General features: G+C 40.3%; 1 protein-coding gene across 4 annotated transcripts in view; it reads left to right on the top strand.

The window, feature by feature from the left end:
* Window positions 1-5,337: 5,337 nt before the first annotated feature.
* Window positions 5,338-20,529, top strand: part of LOC120022425 (major histocompatibility complex class I-related gene protein-like) — a 61,457-nt gene continuing 46,265 nt past the window's right edge. Inside the window, exons 1-9 of one of the 4 annotated variants that reach the window (XM_038966312.1) lie at window positions 5,338-5,531; window positions 12,234-12,506; window positions 12,637-12,930; window positions 13,029-13,313; window positions 13,564-13,686; window positions 13,844-13,867; window positions 16,047-16,076; window positions 16,253-16,330; window positions 17,134-17,865. In XM_038966312.1, coding sequence (XP_038822240.1) covers window positions 5,462-5,531; window positions 12,234-12,506; window positions 12,637-12,930; window positions 13,029-13,313; window positions 13,564-13,686; window positions 13,844-13,867; window positions 16,047-16,076; window positions 16,253-16,330; window positions 17,134-17,141 — 1,185 coding nt within the window. In that variant the 5' untranslated portion in view covers window positions 5,338-5,461 and the 3' untranslated portion in view covers window positions 17,142-17,865. Of the gene's footprint in view, window positions 5,532-12,233; window positions 12,507-12,636; window positions 12,931-13,028; window positions 13,314-13,563; window positions 13,687-13,843; window positions 13,868-16,046; window positions 16,077-16,252; window positions 16,331-17,133; window positions 17,866-20,529 lie in introns of those variants that run through there. The other 3 variants (XM_038966316.1, XM_038966314.1, XM_038966315.1) reach the window with 3 other exon arrangements.

Below are 20,529 nucleotides of genomic sequence, written 5' to 3'. Positions count from 1 at the left end.
TAGTGACCACAGAGAGTCAGGACACCCGTTTAACACCCCATCCAAAAGATAGCACCGTACACAGGGCAATGCCCCCAATCACTGCCCTGTTGCATTTTCTTTTGAGTAGAGGGTGCCTCCTACTGGCCCTCCAACACCACTTCCAGCAGCATCTGGTCTCCCATCCAGGTACCAACCCTGCTTAGCTTCAGAAGCAAGCCAGCAGTGGGATGCAGGGTGGTATGCTGTTTCACCTCAGCTGGCCAAAAAATCCCTTGTTTGAAAGCGACTGTTTTCTGGAAGCTGCGGAGCAACATTTTCCTCCACATGGGTCAGCCCCTAGCAATTTGAGTTTCAGCCAATGAGCTTCATCCCCTTGTCATTTGAGTAACAGCAAGTGAGATGCACACACAGCAGAACGAGAGAGGGAGCGCATATCTGCACACACAGGACATAGGAAGCAATTTTCAGGGCCCACTTTTGACTTGTAATTACTACTTTCAGAAATACTGTCTAAAAAGTATACAAAAGTACCAGAGAATTTCTTTAAAAGGATAATTTACTAAGCACACAGGACTGTCTATGAGGATAACTGCTCTGTTAAGTAATTAATCAAATTTATAGTGTAGGTGTGACCTCAATAAACCACTTACAATTGCATAATACCAATTACCCACTGCCCAAAATAGGATATTTTGTAGACACCCAACAACACCAGACAATGACATGAACTTGGGTACCAATATACAGATAAGAAAACAAACTAAAACATCCAACTACCCATATAAAAATGAGGATTTTTACATGGCAAACAGAAAGCAAAAGATAGGTTATCTTTCGTGTTGGAATGTCACACATAGTCTGTGTTGTATGATCATTATAGAAGTCTGGTTGAATGACGTTTTTACTTGAATCGTTCAATTGGGAAAAGTGACTGATCCAGAGTATTTATGAACTATGTCTGTAATGATTTGGATTATGTCAGGAACCGGACAATGGAATTCTTTCAGGTGTGTCTGTGTCCTCCCCGTGAGATGACCTTAATGACTGAGACCTTAACGCGGTTTCTTCAAATCCTAATGATTCACTTCACAATCAAGCACAATAATTGGGCACTTTAGAGTCCATCAGTTAAGTAAGACCTGTTTCCAAGTCAGAAGAATGTAGATGTCAGAGTTGCATTACACTTGTGCGTCAAGGGCCCGATTAACCAATCAGGGACAGAGGACACGATGCTGTCAGCTGATAACTCTTTTCATTTATGGGGTATTTAAAGGGTCAGGGGAATGTCAAGGCAGAAACACTGAAAACTCTACAAGGTAAGCCAATGGATATATCAATGCTAATGTGGTTGGTATTAGGGGTGGATGTTGATATTCTGTTTATTTCTGTGTACTAATATGTACAGCAGGTACATATGATTCAGTGCTTACATTGTAAATGGTTCTAAGTAAATACCTGTAGAAATCTGCATGTTAGGTGTGCATTTTGTGTGCTGCTGTCCTATCTTATCTAACCCACTTAGTGCTATTTCAGGGTAAAATAATATTTTTGTGTGTGAAGAAGGAATGCTGTCATGATTATCATCTTTGTTGCACCAGACTTCATTTTTTATTTTTATTCTTGAATAGGGCCCTAAGAATCAGGGCTTGCAAATATCTGGATGGTTTGCAATTTATGATGCATTAACTCTTTTTACATTTTGTGATTTTATTTCACAACTACTTTATCTTTCCAACAATTTATAGATGAGATTATCTTCGTTCCTTCTCTGTGCCTCTCAGCCGATGCTCACTTTTTTCTCACTGGCTCTGCTGGTTCCCATCCCAGGGGCACACGGGCACCCCCACTTCCCCCTTGCCATCCTGCCCACATTGGAGAACCCTGAGTGGGAGGCTGACTTACTCCAGCTCCAAGCCTCCCTCGATGTCCCAGGGGCTGTAGCTGCAGCGGGCCTCCGCTCTTGGGGGCCGCTGCTGGAGCTGGGACCAGAGGACCCACGTCTGGGCCTGCTCAGGGAGCTGGTGGCAGAGAACGGCTGGGGACAGAAGGGCTTGATGAGGGGCCAGAGGGGGGATCTGGAGAGGAGGCCGCTGGGTCCCTTCCCTGGTCACCCTATGGACACTCTGCACTACCAAGAGGGGGGAGAAGAGGAAGGAGAGGGGGGAGGAAAGAGGAACGAAGCTCTCACATCCATCGCCGGCGGGCTTCAGGCTTTCAACAGAGAGAAGGGAGGCTTCGGGTTCCGCTTCGGAAGGAAGTAAAAAAGGAGGGAGGGGTTGGGAAAAATAGGAGGCACTTGGACTTCTGGAGTGTGGGGAACTTGGAAAAGGGTAAGGTAGAGGGGCTGGAGTATGAAGATGATGGAGGGATGAGTTGACAGTAGAGATGTACTGATTGACACTTATGTCAGAGCAATCAATCATTACATTATGATGAGATATGTATCATCAGAGAAAGAGACCGACAAACTGATAAACAGAAAGTTTACCAAGTGGTCAGAAAATGTCAATGTATCATAATTGTTACATAATAAAATGATTGAGGGTATGTGAATGTTTATGTTATGTTGTCCATGATTTAAGTTATCCATTCCTACCAATTCCGACCTAAGGTGAAAAATCACAGTATTTTGATAGCCTTTTTATTTTTTAAATTAAATGTCAAATTGCAATACAATAACAAATGAACATAGGACATCATTACAAGTATATTTTCTCTTAAATTAAGAAACATAAAATAACATTAAAGCAAATAAACAATAACTAAAAATTACTACTCATGAATTGTCAGTGACAACAGTTTCAAAAGTTTAAGTACGTCAAATAAAAATGAGAGTTGTAAGAATACATGTATATATTTTTTGTTCTTGACTTTATAAAAGGTTGCGTCAATCGAATCTGGTATCAGGATAAAATGTGATTCAAAGTCACCGAATATACTTTAAGTATTTTTATTTAACATAAGCTCAGAATGGTAAATGCAATTTTCGTATATACGGGTTCACTATCACCACGCAGGGTAAGGCAGAGAACTGACTAGAATAGTACAGACGTTTTCTTTTATACTGGGACGAGGTAGTTCCAGAGTTGGCCTATCACAGTAGAGGCTTAGCGTGGTTTAAACTTGCTAGCCTATCGGTGGTGCCTAAACTGGTCCCAGTCGCACAGCACACAGGATCCAGATATCCGGAAGTGTTTGTTGTGTAGCTGAGAATTTTCCATCTTGTCTCAACCTCGTGGTTAGCACATTCGACACCCTAGATTATCAACAGCTTTTCTGCAATCACGCTATGTTTTGTGATTAACATGTCCTATTTCTATAAGGCATATATTTTTGTTAGAAAGAGAACAAAACCGTCCTTCACAACTTATACTACAGACTTTATTAAATATTTGATTTCAAGTAAAACATATGTTACTATATCGTCATAGTCTATTTTTCTTCAGTATGACGCAACAGCATACATTCGCGGAAACCCCCTACGCTCTATTTTACCTGACAACAGCTAGGTTAATTTCAGCCCTAGAAAATCATTGGCTAGTAGTGATGGGCATTCCGGCTCTTTTCAGTGAGTCGGCTCGTTCGGCTCAGCTTACCAAAAAGAGCCGAATGTTTTGGCTCCCAAACTGCTATATATGTTTCGTATTTTTTTCAAGTCAAACAGTTTGCGATAGTTTGACTATGATTGGTGTTAAAACAATTCTAATTAAATGATTAAATGAAATCATACTCTACCTTAACCACAATGTATTTAACAATGCATTGGTTTGTTATGAAAAGGAATGTTATTTAACATTTGCATTTAAAGTATAACTTTTTAAATGTATATAAACAAAGTGCATATAAATTTAACAATTCAAAACGAATACAATCTGAACGGCATAATATAATATTACACCATATCAAAGAAAAGTAAATAATGTGCAAAACTGCAGCATCCCACTTAAAACATTAAACTGGTTCCTCTTTTCTCTCTTCTTTATTGCCATGTAATAACCAGCAGCACACAGCAATGCTGACCAGATTTAGCTTTTATGGGAGATTAGCATTCAGAAATGCAAGCTGCCTCACTTTCCATAGGCTGATGCGGTTTCTTCTGTCAGAAATTATTTGTCCCGTTTTTGAGAAGACCCTCTCAGAGGGAACGGATGTGGCCACTATGCAGAGTCTCCCTGTCATGAATTTAGTAAGACGTGGGTAGACAGAGGCCTTGTTCTTCCACCAGCTCAGAGGATCTGCTTCTCCAAATAGGATCGGACCTCCATTACGGCATCTGCTGAGAGATTCCTTCGTACTGCATCCCCAGTTGCTCTCTCGCCAAACATCATCCAAACAGTAGACGTTTGTGGCACTACTACTGGTGCTTCTACTCCATCTGATCCCTCTTCTTCCTGTTGCCCTGGTGGCTGAGCCAGCTGACTGCTGGGGCTGTCCCTCCCTGCTGCTGAGGTTATTCTTTGAAGAGCCTCATCAATTGTTCTGGCATCACTGAAGGCTAACTTCTTAAACCTGGGGTCAAGTGCAGCGGTTTCTGATAGCACGTGATTATATTTCATTTGGTGGAACTTTCTGTCCATTGATGAACATAGGATGTCCATCAACTCTGTCACATGTCCTGTGGTTACATTTGCTTCTCTCTGGTGGCTGGCTGTGATTTGCTGCAGACCCTTACACAGGAGTATCATTTTTGAGGTTGTCACATAGCTGAAAAGAGAGTACAGTAACTTATTAGTTCAGGTTCATGTTTTGTCTACTGACACTACATTCTCATCTACTGCTCATATACATATATAATACTGGATTAAATAATGATGTAGTAATAACTGCTTATTGTACCTCTCTCCACTGATCTCCACAGTGACCTTCTCAAAGGGTTCCAGGACTCTGCACACCTCCTCCACCACCTCCCATTCCTCTTGGGTCAGAGCATCAACAGGTGCATTGACAATGGCCAGGGTAGATATGATGGCATCCTTTGACTCAAGAAACCACTTCAACATATAAAATGTTGAATTCCACCTTGTAGTGCAGTCTTGTTTAGGCTTCAGCTCAGGCATCCCCATCTGGCGTTGTGTAGACTTTAGTTTTCAGCACCTACTGTGTTCCTGTGGAAGTGTTCCACAGCTGCTTTCACTTTGTCCACAGTAGCTTCATCATCTTCAGAGCATCTCTTACAATCAGGTTGATTGTGTGGGCAAGATGGATGATGGGTCCATTTAAACATTTTCATGGCTTTGGTTATGTTAGCTGCATTGTCGCTAACACAACAGACCACTTTTCCATCTACTTGCCATTCTCTGGCCACTGTGGAGAGAGTCAGAGTCAGCTCTTAGAGCAGACTCGTTCACGAACGACCCATCACTATTGGCTAGAAATACTCTTCAAAGGTCAAGGAACGCAACGCAACATATATTTCTGAAGGAACTTTACATCGACAAATACTATAATAAGGATATAGCTGAAGAAAATAATTAGCAAGATGTATAGACCTAATTTGATGTTTCTTGTTTTATATTTTTCACTAGAATGTATTTGCCTGAGCCAAAGCGGTAAGTTGTGTACTCGATATCAAAAGTGAAAGTAAACGTTTACAGCCAGACGTGGCAAAATAATAATAAAAAATATTACTTTTAAAATCGCTTACCATATATATACTGCTGTGGTCTATTAGCATAATAGTCTACTTGTTGTAATTGCATTGTAGCATTTTTAGTCGACCTTTACGCCCGTTCCTTCATCCATTGTATCGCTTACTGGAAAGCTATTGCGCAGTTACAGGCCAGGCACGGTGCAATAACAACACACATTTGTAAGGAAACATTAATACATTAATGAGCTTTTTTTACTTTGCTTAGACCAACAAGGCATAGCATTATCTACTTTTTTTTTTAATCACAAAGTAGATCATGTGCAAATAAGTTTTTATATGTTTGTAATGTGTTTGCAATTATACGGTAGTCTATATACTGATAATGACTACTGCAATTTTACACACATTTGTTTATTTGTTTAGCAGCAGCTAACGTTAGTCTTCCTGGGGTGCAACAAAAAAAACATCATGACAACTAACAAAACATTTATACACTTAGTTTGGGTGGGGGGGGGGGGCGCTCAAGATGGTGGCATGAGAGGGGGTGACACAAAGTTTATGGTTTTAGACTGCAGTTGCAATTTGTTTGTTTTTTCACAAAAAATGATATCTAACCATACAATGTAGCTATTTTGAATAATTTTGTAATTAATCAAACCATTGAAATATATTTTTGACGATTTCCAACAAACAAGCTAGCTATCGAACAGTTTCAGCGTGTGTAGTTAAGTTGTGAATCATACCCGAATACCCCAACCAAGGAGCAACTTCCAAAGAAGCTGAGAAGTTAACCATCAATGAGCCAGCAACAGGGCAACATCATCCGCATCCTCACATCTAAAATCAAAGAAAGCGCAGATGACATCATGGATTTGGTGAAAAAGAACACTATCAGTATCGTTAACCGGAAGAAATCGATTGATTTCAATGTTGAGGAAGTAAAAACTCTGAAGCAGCAGAACGCAACATTGAAAATTCAGGTTGCAAAGCAGGAGAAGAAACTCACTGAAATGGAGTCGAAGGTAAACGAGAATGACCGGTATGGTCGGAGATGGAATCTTCGAATTTATGGAATAGCAGAAATATCTGACGAGAACATCAAAGCAAGAGTGAAGGACATTTGCAGGGCAATAGTCCCGGAGGAGGAGCGAAATGTTGTTGCAGGTTCTCTGGATGTAGTGCACCGCCTGGGTAGGCTGAGAGATGGGGAAAACATCCAGCCACCACGACCAGTGGTCATGAGATTCATCTCCAGGACAGCGAGGTATATGACATGGAAAAGTGCAAAGAAAAATTACTATTTAAAAAAGAACAACCTGAGGTTCAAGGAGGAGCTGACAGCATTTGACAAAGAAGCTCGGAATCGTCTGTGGCCGATGATTGAGAGAGCAAGGAAGGAAGGGAAAAGTGCATACTTTGCGGGAGCCAAGGCTTTTGTTAATGGAAGGGAAATTCACGGATTTTTCAAGGTGTTTCAGAACTTGGCAATGAATTTATACTATGTCAACTGGCTGATGATACCACCATATTTTTAAGAGACAGGAATGAGGTTTCTAAAGCAGTTTCCTGTATTGAAGACTTTTCCTTCGTTTCAGGTTTGAACATTAATATCAATAAGTCAGTCTTACTTCCACTCGAGGATTGTGTTTTACAGGAAGTATATGGTATCCCAATTAAAGATAAGGTTACTTATCTTGGAATTGTTATATGCAAGGATGAAAAACAAAGGAGTGAATTAAACTTTAACCCCATTATTGAGAAAACAAAGAAGAAATTGAACCTCTGGTTGCTTAGAGATATTTCGTTATACGGTCGTGTTTTATTTTCCAAAGCTGAAGGGTTATCCAGATCGGTTTATGTCTCGTTATTACTTGAATTATCCCCTAAAATTGTAAAGGACTTAGATAAGATGCTTTATAATTTTATTTGGAGGAACAAGCCTCACTATCTACGAAAATATATTCTCACTAATACCCAAGAACAAGGAGGTCTTGAGGTTTTAGATTTCAATACTCTAAATAATACTTTTAAAATAAATTGGATTCTGAGGTATGTTAAGAACCTGAACAGTATTTGGAATGTCTTCCCGAAGTATTTATTTGACTCTGTTGGTGGTTTCGAATTTTTGCTTCGATGTAATTTTGATGTTGATAAAATCCCAGTAAAGTTGGCCAAATTCCATAAGCAGGCAATTTTAGCTTGGATGTTAGCGTATAAACACAATTTTTCCCCTCACAGATACTTTATATAGAACAACAAAGATATACGATTTAAAAATAGGTCTCTTTTTTTCGTAACTGGTTTGAGAATACATGTAACGGTCGTCTTTCGGTGAGAGAGTGGACCAAGGCGCAGCGGGTGATGAATACATAATGATTTATTTGACAAGACGAACACTGACACGAAATACACTTGATAATTACAAAATAACAAACGCACGTAGACAGACCTGAACTAACGAACTTACATATACACGAAGAACGCATGAACAGGAACAGACTACATAAAACGAACGAACAAACCGAAACAGTCCCGTGTGGTGCACGTACACAGACATGGAAGACAACCACCCACAACAAACAATGTGAAAACACCTACCTTAATATGGCTCTCAATCAGAGGAAATGAAAACCACCTGCCTCTAATTGAGAACCATATCAGGTCACCCTTTAACCAACATAGAAACACATAACATAGACTACCCACCCAAACTCACGCCCTGACCGTCAAACACATACAAAATAACAGAAAACCGGTCAGGAACGTGACAATACAATTATTTTGGTTGGTCAGTTACTGAATGAGGATGGATATCTACTCTCATATGGGGAATTTCTTGATAAGTTTAAAATTCCAATAACCCCGAAAGAATATGCAATTGTTTTTGATGCGATTCCAAGGGGGGTTGTATCTCTTTTAAATTCCTCTGTGGTTGATGTAAGTAACATAGATTTACATGAACATATATTCATTGGCAATATTAACATCAAAGATAAATGTAGTAATTGTCACGTTCGTCGTCCTCCTCATTTGAGGAGGAGTAGTAAGAAGGATCGGAGGACCAATGCGCATCGTTACTTTTATTAACAAAGAACACTGAATAAACTTACAAAACAATAAAGCGAACGTGAAGCTATATATATAATAAGTGCAGACACAAGCAACTAATACATAGACAATCACCCACGAAATACTCAAAGAATATGGCTGCCTAAATATGGTTCCCAATCAGAGACAACGATAAACAGCTGCCTCTAATTGAGAACCAATCTAGGCAACCATAGACATATAACTACCTAGACTAGTCAAAAACCCATAGACATACAAAAACCCCTAGACAAGTCAAAACTAAACAAACCACCCCTTGTCACACCCTGACCTAACCAAAATAATAAAGAAAACAAAGAATACTAAGGTCAGGGCGTGACAGTACCCCCCCCCCCCCCCCCAAAGATGCGGACTCCCGGCCGCACACCTAAGCCTATATGGGAGGGTCTGGGTGGTTATAACTCCGCAGGGGCGGTTCTGGTGAGGGACGTGGACCCCGCTCCACCTCTGACTCGGCCCACTTACATAATGTCTCTGGAGCGGGAAACCTCACCACCGACCTTGGACTGGAGACCCTAATAAAGGGCCCCACTGGACTGAAGAGCGCCTCTGGACTGAGGGGCGGCTCCGGACTGAAGGGCGGCTCAGGCGCCTCTGGACTGAAGAACGGCTCAGGCGGCTCCTGACTGAAGGGCGGCTCATGCGGCTCCTGACTGAAGGGCGGCTCAGGCGGCTCCTGACTGAAGGGCGGCTCAGGACAGACGGGCGGCTCAGGTGGCTCAGGACAGACGGGCGTCTCAGGCGGAGGCGCACTGTAGGCCTGGTGCGTGGTGGCGGAACTGGTGGTACCGGGCTGGGGACACGCACCTCAGGGCGAGTGCGGAGAGGAGGAACAGGGCATACTGGACCCTGGAGGCGCACTGTAGGCCTGGTGCGTGGTGCCGGAACTGGTGGTACCGGGCTGAGTACACGCACCTCAGGGCGAGTGTGGGGAGGAGGAACAGGATACACGGGACCGTGGAGACGCACTGGAGGTCTAGAGTGTATAGCTGACACAACCCGTCCTGACTGGATGTTTATTTTCACCCTGCAAATGCAGGGCGCTGGCACAGGACGTACTGGGCTGTGCAGACTCACCGGAGACACAGTACACAAAACCGGCGCAGGATATCCTGGTCCAAGGAGGTACACTGGAGACCAGGATCGCTGAGCCGGCACCCTCCTCATTCTAGCCCGGCCAATGCGAGGAGCTGGAATAGAACGCAATGTGCTAGAATAGCGCACTGGAGACACCGTGCGTATCTCTGCATAACACGGTGTCTGACCAGTTACACGCTCCCCACGGTAAGCATGAGGAGTTGGCTTAGGTCTCCTACCTGACTCAGCCAATCTCCTCGTGTGCCACCCCCCAAAAAAATCTTGGGGCTGCCTCTCGGGCTTCCGTGCTAGCCGCGTACCTTTATATCGTCTCCGTTCCTCCATTTTCCTGTATCCCTCCTCGCACTGTTCCATTGAATCCCAGGCGGGCTCCGGCACTCTCCCTGGATCAATTGACCACCTCTCTATTTCCTCCCAGGTTGTTTTCCACTCATCCTTCTCCCGGGTCCATTTTTCCACCAAGTGCTGTTCCTCCCTTTCACGCTGCTTGGTCCTTGTTTGGTGGGTGATTCTGTCACGTTCGTCGTCCTCCTCATCTGAGGAGGAGTAGTAAGAAGGATCGGAGGACCAATGCGCAGCGTGATATGAATACATCGTTACTTTTATTAACGAAGAACACTGAATAAACTTACAAAACAATAAAACGAACGTGAAGCTATATATATAATAAGTGCAGACACAAGCAACTAATACATAGACAATCACCCACGAAATACTCAAAGAATATGGCTGCCTAAATATGGTTCCCAATCAGAGACAACGATAAACAGCTGCCTCTAATTGAGAACCAATCTAGGCAACCATAGACATATAACTACCTAGACTAGTCAAAAACCCATAGACATACAAAAAACCCTAGACAAGACTAAACAAACCACCCCTTGTCACACCCTGACCTAACCAAAATAATAAAGAAAACAAAGAATACTAAGGTCAGGGCGTGACAGTAATAAACAGATTAGGAATATTGTTTGTGATACTAAAATTCCCTCAGCAAGATTATTTTGGTCAAATATCTATGGTGATATACAATGGGGGAAAGCATGGAAATTGCTAACAAATATTGTATCAGTAACAAGGTAAAGGAAGTTTCATTTAAAATGTTACATGGAATTTATCCCGTGAAACATGTTTTGGAAAGATTCAAGCTGAATATTGACTATAAATGTGATTTCTGTGGAATGGAGAAGGAGACCATTTTGCATTTGTTTTTTGCCTGTATTTATAGTAGAATCTTTTGGATTGATATACAGAATTTTGTTACAAAAAAAATAGGACCGTTTGGTCTATTTCATGGTTTTGCTATAATGATTTATTTCAGAAATTCTGACATAGATAAAGATGTAGTATATTTAATTCAACTGCTAATAATACTAGGTCAATTTCATATTCACAAATGCAAATGGTCTAATTCAAAACCTAACTTATTTCACTTTATAAATGAATTTAAACAATATGGCACTACTTTAACTAAAATGAAAAACAAAAAGGCAATTAAAACGTGTTGTATTATTAATGAATATGATTTGTTTGTTTAGGATTCCTGGCAATGTAAATAGTTTGTATGTATGCTTGTTTGCATGTGACTATTCCTCTTTTGTTTGTTGATATTTGTTAATAAAAAAAATTATAAAAAAAACACTTATACACAAGGACAGTCACACATTTAAAATACAATATACAAACAAAAAACAATACACGAACAAAGGAAAGAGGAAATATATATGATTCATTTTCTTGATATGGTAGCGAATCCGGGGGATAGCCCCGACCGGGACTCAAACCTGGATCTAGCAGCTGTCAAGCGAACACCTTAATCGTTCCACCAAGAGGTCCGGACTCTTTGATGAGGTCGCTAGGTGTTGGTTTAAAGGGATAGTTCAGGATTAGTCAGATGAACTCGTGGAGACCATTTTTAGGTGTCTGCGTCCAGTATGACGGAAGTTAGATGTACTTTCGCGAGCCAACGCTAACTAGCTGTACCCATAGCCTTTTAGTCATTGCTCAAACACTAGTTAGAAATTGGCTTGTGAAACTACCTCTAACTTCCTTAATACTGGACGCATAGACATACAACTGGTATCCATGAGTTCATCTGACTGGGGAAGTAGATAAAGGGCCTCATTGCCAAAATCCAGAAGTATCCCTTTAATATATTAATAGGAAATAGATTGATTTATAAGTTGCAGAATGTGTCCGACTCCTCACTAATGCACTAGTGTGGGCTTATTTGTTATTTATGTCACCTACCATTTAGACAACATCATGCAGAGCCTCTTTGACACTATTAATTGAATACATTATTTTGTTGGCCGTTACAGACCTACAGTATGATAGAGATAAATATTTGACCTAAAGTAATTTCCTATTCATGTTTTACAGCATTGTCTGAGCAACATGGAGAGAAGGCAAATTCAGACAAATGATGTCAATGTTTAAATGTTTTTCCCTACAGACATCTACTCCCTGAGCTACATCTACACTGCCCTGTCAAAGCCACTAGAATTGCCTGGTATCCATGAGTTCACTGCCATGGGTCTGATGAACAACAGACAGATTGATTACTATGACAGTGTGTCAAAGAAGAAGATTCCCAAACAGGACTGGATGAGGGAGAAGCTGCCACCAGACTACTGGGAAAAAGGCACTCAGTCACGCAAGAGCAAGGAGCAGTGGTTCAAAGTTAATGTCGATATCTTGATGAAGCGCATGATGCATAACAGCACTGGTGAGGGAACACCTGCAATCTATCCTACGCTCACCATTAATCTTTTAAAATTGTAGGTCATTAGTTATCCATGTATATTGTCAAAGAAGCGTCATTAACCTTCTTTTTCATTATTGTTTTTTCCTCTCAGATTTGCATATTCTTCAGTGGAAACATGGCTGTGAGATTGACCAACAGAGTGACGGCACATTGAAATTCATAAAGGGCACCGACCAATACAGCTACGATGGTGACGACTTCCTGGCCTTTGATGATGTCACTATGCAGTGGGTGGCCCCAGTTGTTCAAGCTCAGCCGACTAAGAGGAAGTGGGACGGGGTGCAGATCCTCAACCAGTACACCAAGGGCTACCTGGAGAAGGAGTGTGTGGACTGGCTTTCCAAATTCATGGAATATGGGGACAACGAATTCAGTAGGGCTGATTGTGAGTACTTAAATAGTATAGCCTAACAAACAAAAACAACCATTTGTACATGTGAGATCAGAAATAATATTAATGTTCTCTGTTTATTCCCTCTTTAGCCCCTCCAAAGGTCTATGTATTTGCTAAAAAGGCCAAAACTGCAGGACATGTCCGACTGACCTGCATGGCCACAGGTTTCTATCCCAAAGATGTGTTAATGCATATTAAGAAGAATGGTGTTACATTAACCAAACATGATGGAGTGCAGTCTACAGGAGTCCTACCCAATGATGATGACACCTACCAGATCAGGATGAGTGTGCAGATCCCAGAGGCAGATAAGGAAACTTATGAATGCTCTGTCAGCCATAGAGCATTGAAGGAACCAATTGTGGGAAAATGGGGTACGGTTAATTCGGTTTAGTGTTGTTATTGATGGTTAATTTGGTTTAGTGTTGTTATTGATGGTTAATTTGGTTTAGTGTTGTTATTGATGGTTAATTTGGTTTAGTATTATTGACACGGGAAACAATCTTAATTTGAACTGAACAGCATACTAACAACAGCTGTGCAAGTGAAGCAGGAAGGAAACTGATGTTAGCTTCTGGTTACATATTGTTGCTTTTTATAAATACTCTGCCTTTTGTTTTTCAGATGGAGAATGTTGTGATTGCAGTAGTTTCGGTGCTGTAGTCATTGGGACAGTCATCGCCATTATTGTAGTTCTGATCTTGGTTTCGGTGGTCCTGTTTGTTCTGCACAGAAGAGGGACAATTGGTAGGTCTTGATTAATATCAATTAACAATGAAATGTTTTTGTTGTTAAATGTTAAGAAAAGTTTAACAAAGGTACTTCTATGAGGGGGGGGGGCCCTACGGCCAGAATCCATATGCATTATAACATTTCTATGTATTTTTCTCTTTACCCATCAAAGTGATTCCTGGCTTGAGAACTGGAGGTTAGTATCGCAGCCTCTCCCTCTGTCTGTATACAGCACATTCGTAAAGTATTCAGACCCCTTGACTTTTTCAACATTTCGTTACGTTACAGCCTTATTCTAAAATGGATTACATTGTTTCTTCCCCCTCTTCAATCTGCACACTGTTAGGTTCTAATTTTCAGAGTAAATAACTCAGTCACTAGAGAAGCTTAACCAAGTTTAATTCTTCCCAAAGGGTCGATACAGCTGTAATTCAGACACAGACATGGCTTCCCCCGTGGTAGTATTCATACCCCACTTTGGGTGGAGTCTCGTCCTTAGCGCTAAACATTGCATCATTCTTGCTAAGCAGAGAGCTAAGTGCTATTAGCCTTCAACAGTTTATCAGTACTGCTACATGCGATCGTGTTCCCTGCACTCAACACATTCCAAGCTTAGTTGCACCCACTATATACCTTCCTCCTATAACCCTTAACTTCTTGTGTAGACCCGCTTAACCTTAGCGCTCCATCAGCGACTTGAATTAGTATATTTCATATTCTCTAAACCAAACACCACAATACCCCATAATGACAAAGCAAAAACAGGTTTAGACATTTTTGCAAATTATGGAAAATGTGAAACTAAATTAATACATTAACATAACTATTCAGACCCTTTACTCAGTACTTTGTTGAAGCACCTTTGGCAGCGATTACAGCCTTGAGTCTTCTTGGGTATGACGCTATAAGCTTGGCACACCTGTATTTGGTTTTTCTCTGCAGATCCTCTCAAGCACTGTCAGGTTGAATGGGGAGCGTCGATGCATAGTTGTTTTCATGTCTCCAGAGATGTTTGATCAGGTTCAAGTCTGGGCTCCTGCTGGGTCACTCAAGGACACTCAGAGCCTTATCCCGAAGCCACTCCTGCGTTGTCTTGGCTGTGTGCTTAGGGTTGTTGGCCTGTTGGAAGGTGAACCTTTGCCCCAGTCTGAGGTCCTGAGGTTTTCTGTACTTTGCTCCGCTCATCTTTCCCTCGATTTTGACTAGTCTCCCAGTCCCTGCCGCTGAAAATCCTCCCCACAGAATGATGCTGCCACCACCATGCCACGACGTGACGCTTGGCATTCAGGCAAAAGAGTTCAATCTTGGTTTCATCAGAGCAGAGTATCTTGTTTCTCATGGTCCTTTAAGTGCCTTTTGGCAAACTCCAAGCAAGCTGTCATGTCCTTTTACCGAGGAGTGGCTTCCATCTGGCCACTACCATAAAGGCCTGATTGGTAGAGTGTGGTTGTCCTTCTGGAAGGTTCTCGCATCTCCACATTGGATCTCTGGAGCTCTGTCAGAGTGACCATTAGGTTCTTTGTCACCTCCTTGACCAAAGCCCTTCTCCAGGCGATCAGCTCTAGGAAGAGTCTTGGTGGTTCCAAACTTCTTCCTTTTAAGAATGATGGAGGCCACTGTTCTTGGGGACCTTCAATGCAGCAGACATTTTTTTGGTACCCTTCCCCAGGACAATTCCTTTGACCTCATGGCTTGATTTTTGCTCGGACATGTCACCTGTGGGACCTTATATAGACAGGCGTGTGCCTTTCCAAATCATGTCCAATCAATTGAATTTACCACAGGTGGACTCCAATCAAGTTGTAGAAACATCTCAAGGATGATTAATGGAAATACGATTCACCTGAGCTCAATTTCGATTCTTATAGCAAAGGGTCTGAATACTTGGGTAAATAAGGTATTTCTGTTATTTTTATCTTTATAAAATTAGCTAAAAATGTATCGCTTTTTCATTATGGGGTATTGTGTGTAGATTGATGAGAAACAAATGTAATTTTATCAATTTTATAATAAGGCTGAAACTTAACAAAATGTGGTAAAAAGGGAAGGGGTCTGAATACTTTCCAAATGCACTGTACATGTCATTTATCAACATAATGGTTGAATGTTACATATAACATACTTTTGACATTAGTTATAAGGACAATATGATGCTTTAATATCAGAACAACAATCCGGTCATCAAACTTAAAAAGGTGTTCTATGTAACAACCAATACTGTTTAGATTTCCCTTTGGGTTTTGAATACGTCTGAAACACTTTAGTCATTCATTCAACTCCTATTACAACATGATCTTCTTGTACTGAAACTTTACTTTACTAAGTATTATCTGGAATGAAATGAGTGACTGTTTTCTCCCTTTTCTTATCCAAAGATGATGAAAGCAGAACCTCATCAGACTCTGGTAATCTAATATCCGTTGACCCATAATAAAAATAAAATACATTAAGCAGACGCTTTTATCCAAAGCGACTTACAGTCATGTGTCCATACTTAATATAAATCCAAGACTGAGATTGTATTTGTTTCCTAATTACTTTGAGATTGTAGAAAGACAGTTTCCCTCTGCCACTATTTCAGGTAAAGGCAGCCAGAACGAAGGGTCCTCAGACATAGGCAGTGAGGAGGACGTTAAGAAGTCAATGCTGCCTAAGGGAAGTAAGTCTAGATTGATATCAACACTTCTGTCATCTCTTCTTCAACTTGCAATTTGGATGGTTGAATAATTCAGTGATATCCAACTCAAGTCTTATAGGGTTCTTCTGGTTCCTCTAATATTGAAATGTCGCTTGTTTATTACCAAAATAATTTCCTAACGAGTAATTATGGAGATAGCATAAAACAAGTGTGAATTATATGCTGCTTTGGTTTGTCACTTAGATTTGGTTACTTTAATGTAATAAATACATTTCCTTTGTTGATCCTACAAAGTTTGCATTTATCAATAAATAGACAGTTTAGAACATAAGGAATATCACTTTCAAAATGTCACGGACAACACTTGTTTTATCACCAAAAGATAAAGTTAAAGATCCAAACCACTGGTTGGTTAATTTAATAAATATTTTATTTAACCTTTATTTAACCAGGAAAGTCAGTTAAGAACAAATTTTTATTTATAATGACGGCCTACCCCGGCCAAACCCTAACCCAGACGACGCTGGGCCAATTGTTTGCCCCCCCATGGGACTCCCAATCACGGCCGGTTGTGATACAGCCTGGAATCAAACCAGGGTCTGTAGTGACACGTCTAGCACTGAGATGCAGTTCCTTAGACCACTGTACCACTCAGAAGCCCAAATGTGAGGCAAAACCATAGGTGGTATTTGACCCCATCCAGTTGTAATTATAGCTGAGTTATGTAAATTATTGTAATGGGTAATATTTTACAACATTGCACTGTAATGTATGTGTTCAATCTAATAATGCACATCTTTTCCATGTTGTCAATTTATGTGCAGGTGGCTAGATGACCGTTGGTGGCCAAACTTCCTGACCGGACCATGAAGGACAGTCAATTCATTTCATAATTTTATAGTATGGCTACGGCTGTTTCGGTGTGGCCACGCGTCATGACGGCAGTCAAATTCCACATGAACATTTAGTCACGCTAATTAGACTTCTCCAAGCTCTGATGCTGCTGATGGTCATTAGTAGCCTACCATACTGGCTAACTCTATTGTCCCTTTAATCACTCTGCGATCAATGCAAATGTAATCAAAAATCTAATCAAACACTTCACGAGAGCCAATGAGGTCATGTTGCTCAACATTTCTATAGGCTATGCAATTGCGTGAGAAAACAGAATGATGGTCATTATTAAAAATAGAATTCCATCAGCTTTCCATATGCTAGGCCTACTATATTTTATTTGTCAACTATCCTAGTATTAAGCACATTGCTTCTCTTTAAAACAGGAGTATAGTCTACTGACGTATTTATTTCAGCTGTCCCTGTTTCCATACAGGTGCATGATAATGGTCCTTTCTAAATCAAAACAAATTTCACACATATGTTATTTAGTATATGTACAGACAAGATTAAATCAAGAATACTGTGATGGGTTACAATAGTAGCCTGTCACTTGAATGATATACAGTGGCTTGCGAAAGTATTCACCCCCTTGACATTATTCCTACTTTGTTGCCTTACAACATGGAATTAAAATAGATTTTTGGGGGGGTTGTATCATTTGATTTACAACATGCCTACCACTTTGAAGACATGCCTACCACTTTTTTTTTTTTTAATTGTGAAACAAGCAAGAAATAAGACAAAAAAACGGAACATTTGAGTGTGCATAACTATTCATCTCGGGGTGATGAGAGGTTTTGGGTTTGCGCCAGACATAGCGTTTATCTTGATGGCCGAAAAACAATATTTTAGTCTCATCTGACCAGAGTACCTTCTTCCATATGTTTGGGGAGTCTCCCACGTGTCTTTTGGCGAACACTTTAAGCAATGGCTTTTTTCTGGCCACTCTTCTGTAAAGCCCAGCTCTGTGGAGTGTACGGCTTAAAGTGGTCCGATGGACAGATACTCCAATCTCCACTGTGGAGCTTTGCAGCTCCTTCAGAGCGGCAAAGCTCAGAGTTAGTCTCTTTGTTGCCTCTCTGATTTATGCCCTCCTTGCCTGGTCCGTGAGTTTTGGTGGGCGGCACTCTATTGGCAGGTTTGTTGTGGTGCCATATTCTTTCCATGTTTTAATAATGGATTTAATGGTGCTCCGTGGGATGTTCAAAGTTTCAGATATTTTTTTATAACCCAACCCTGATCTGTACTTCTCCACAACTTTATCTCTGACCTGTTTGAAGAGCTCCTTGGTCTTCACAGCGCGTGAGTTTGAAGTTTGGTGAAGATAATCTTCACCATAAAAATGCACCTTTATATACAAAAAAAGCATTACATGCATAATCGCATTTGTGGTCACTTTTGAGAATGGTGTTTTCCTACTAATGGAACATTTGCACTTACTGCCGTGTGCGCATTGCTGCGCTTATAATGTGAAGAAATACCCTCATAGTATATCGACATTTTAAATGTTCTGGCTTCAGGCTCATTGCTTGAACCAGTTTTTTTTTTATGCTAGTGGTTGTATTAATTTGGGATCTATCGCATCCCACAACTGTGCCAGACTGGAATATTTATTTATAGAATAGAATAGGTTAACCTTTGTACTATGGGGGATAGTAGTGAATGTATTCTGTCGTGTATTTCATTATTTTACTGTTGCAATGGATGTTTCTTAGAGGCATCTTTAAGGTATTTGTATAATGCTTTAGGGTTATATAAGCCTAGAGGTATATGCTGATATGTTTTTATACCTCTGGCCAAACAATATCTTGTTTTACGTTTCTGAAAATAAATGTACAAATTATTATGTTGTTAATATTGTAGAGCATTGATAATACTTTGGGTATTTGCAATATAATTTGTTATGATTGTTTATCCTGGCAGCACCAAGTCATACACAATTACAGACAGACGACATGAAAAACTAAAAGTAAAATAGTAAAAACCATTTATGGTAGTGGCCATAATGATATCATAAAATGGCAAATTAAAAACATTGACAGGTCAAGGAATCAGCCACAAAATCCTTCATCAATGATTTAAAAACACCAATTGGGACAAGTTCTTCCAATTTAAAACTATTTTGGAAGGCATTCCAAGCCGATGGTGCAGAGTACATAAAAGCCTTTTTTCCAAATTCAGTTTGGACATTTGGAACAGTTAGCAGGATAAAGTCCTGCGAACAAAGAGAGTTCCCACCACATTTCTGAATAATAAAAATGCCCAAATTAAATGGTAGTAAACCCAAAATGGCTTTGTAAAGTATACCAGTGACTGAGCCTACGAGTGACTAGAGAAGGCAAGCCAACCCTATTTTCAATCTAGGGCCCATTTCAAAACCGTTCACTGGGTTTCCAAGCTAAGACAAAGCTACACTCTTGAATTCATTTGCAATGGAGTTTCTTTTAATGTCACCTTGTAAACATTGATTTATGGAGAACACAAATAATTCCAACATGCTCAATTGAAGCTCAATACAAAAATATTGTTTTATCTTATGCCAGAAACCTAGTCAGCGTTTTTAATGAATAGGGTCTCTAGTGTTATGAACTCTACCTGTGGACTAAATGCATTCACCAAATGATTTAATACATTTTGCGTAGCATTGCTGTTACTATTTACTAAACCACTATTTTACAAGGCTTATTGCATACATACATGCCCACAGACGTACACACACGTACACAATGTATGTAACCTGTACTGCTTTTGAAACATCCTGCATGATTTGTTTTTCTGAATAAAAAAACAATTATGAAAGCCCCTTTTTTGCACGTTCTATCATTCAAAATAGGGTCTACCAGGGCAAAATGTTTTTAAAAGTTCCAAAAGTATAGCCTGTTGCACATTCATTTATCTACAGGAGGATAGTATTGGCTAATGATAACGGAATTGTAAACAACAGCGAATTTGCAAAGAGTTCTGATTATGAATGGTGTTTAAAATCATGGTACGACTATTGCTTATAAAGTACAGTTTCATCAGAGAAGAGACTTTGGATTTTGTGCAACACCTGTTCAACTTAATGATCAGGATCAACACAGGAGTTTACTTGTTAGAGAAAGCTAAGTGCGCACAGTCATAGCATCGTGGGGCGGACTTAAATTAGACAGAATTTTATATACACTGCTCAAAAAAATAAAGGGAACACTTAAACAACACAATGTAACTCCAAGTCAATCACACTTCTGTGAAATCAAACTGTCCACTTAGGAAGCAACACTGATTGACAATAAATTTCACATGCTGTTGTGCAAATGGAATAGACAAAAGGTGGAAATTAT

Source organism: Salvelinus namaycush, chromosome 27 (assembly GCF_016432855.1).
Source record: "Salvelinus namaycush isolate Seneca chromosome 27, SaNama_1.0, whole genome shotgun sequence".
Taxonomy (NCBI): domain Eukaryota; kingdom Metazoa; phylum Chordata; class Actinopteri; order Salmoniformes; family Salmonidae; genus Salvelinus; species Salvelinus namaycush.
This window is presented reverse-complemented; position numbering and strand designations above follow the sequence as displayed.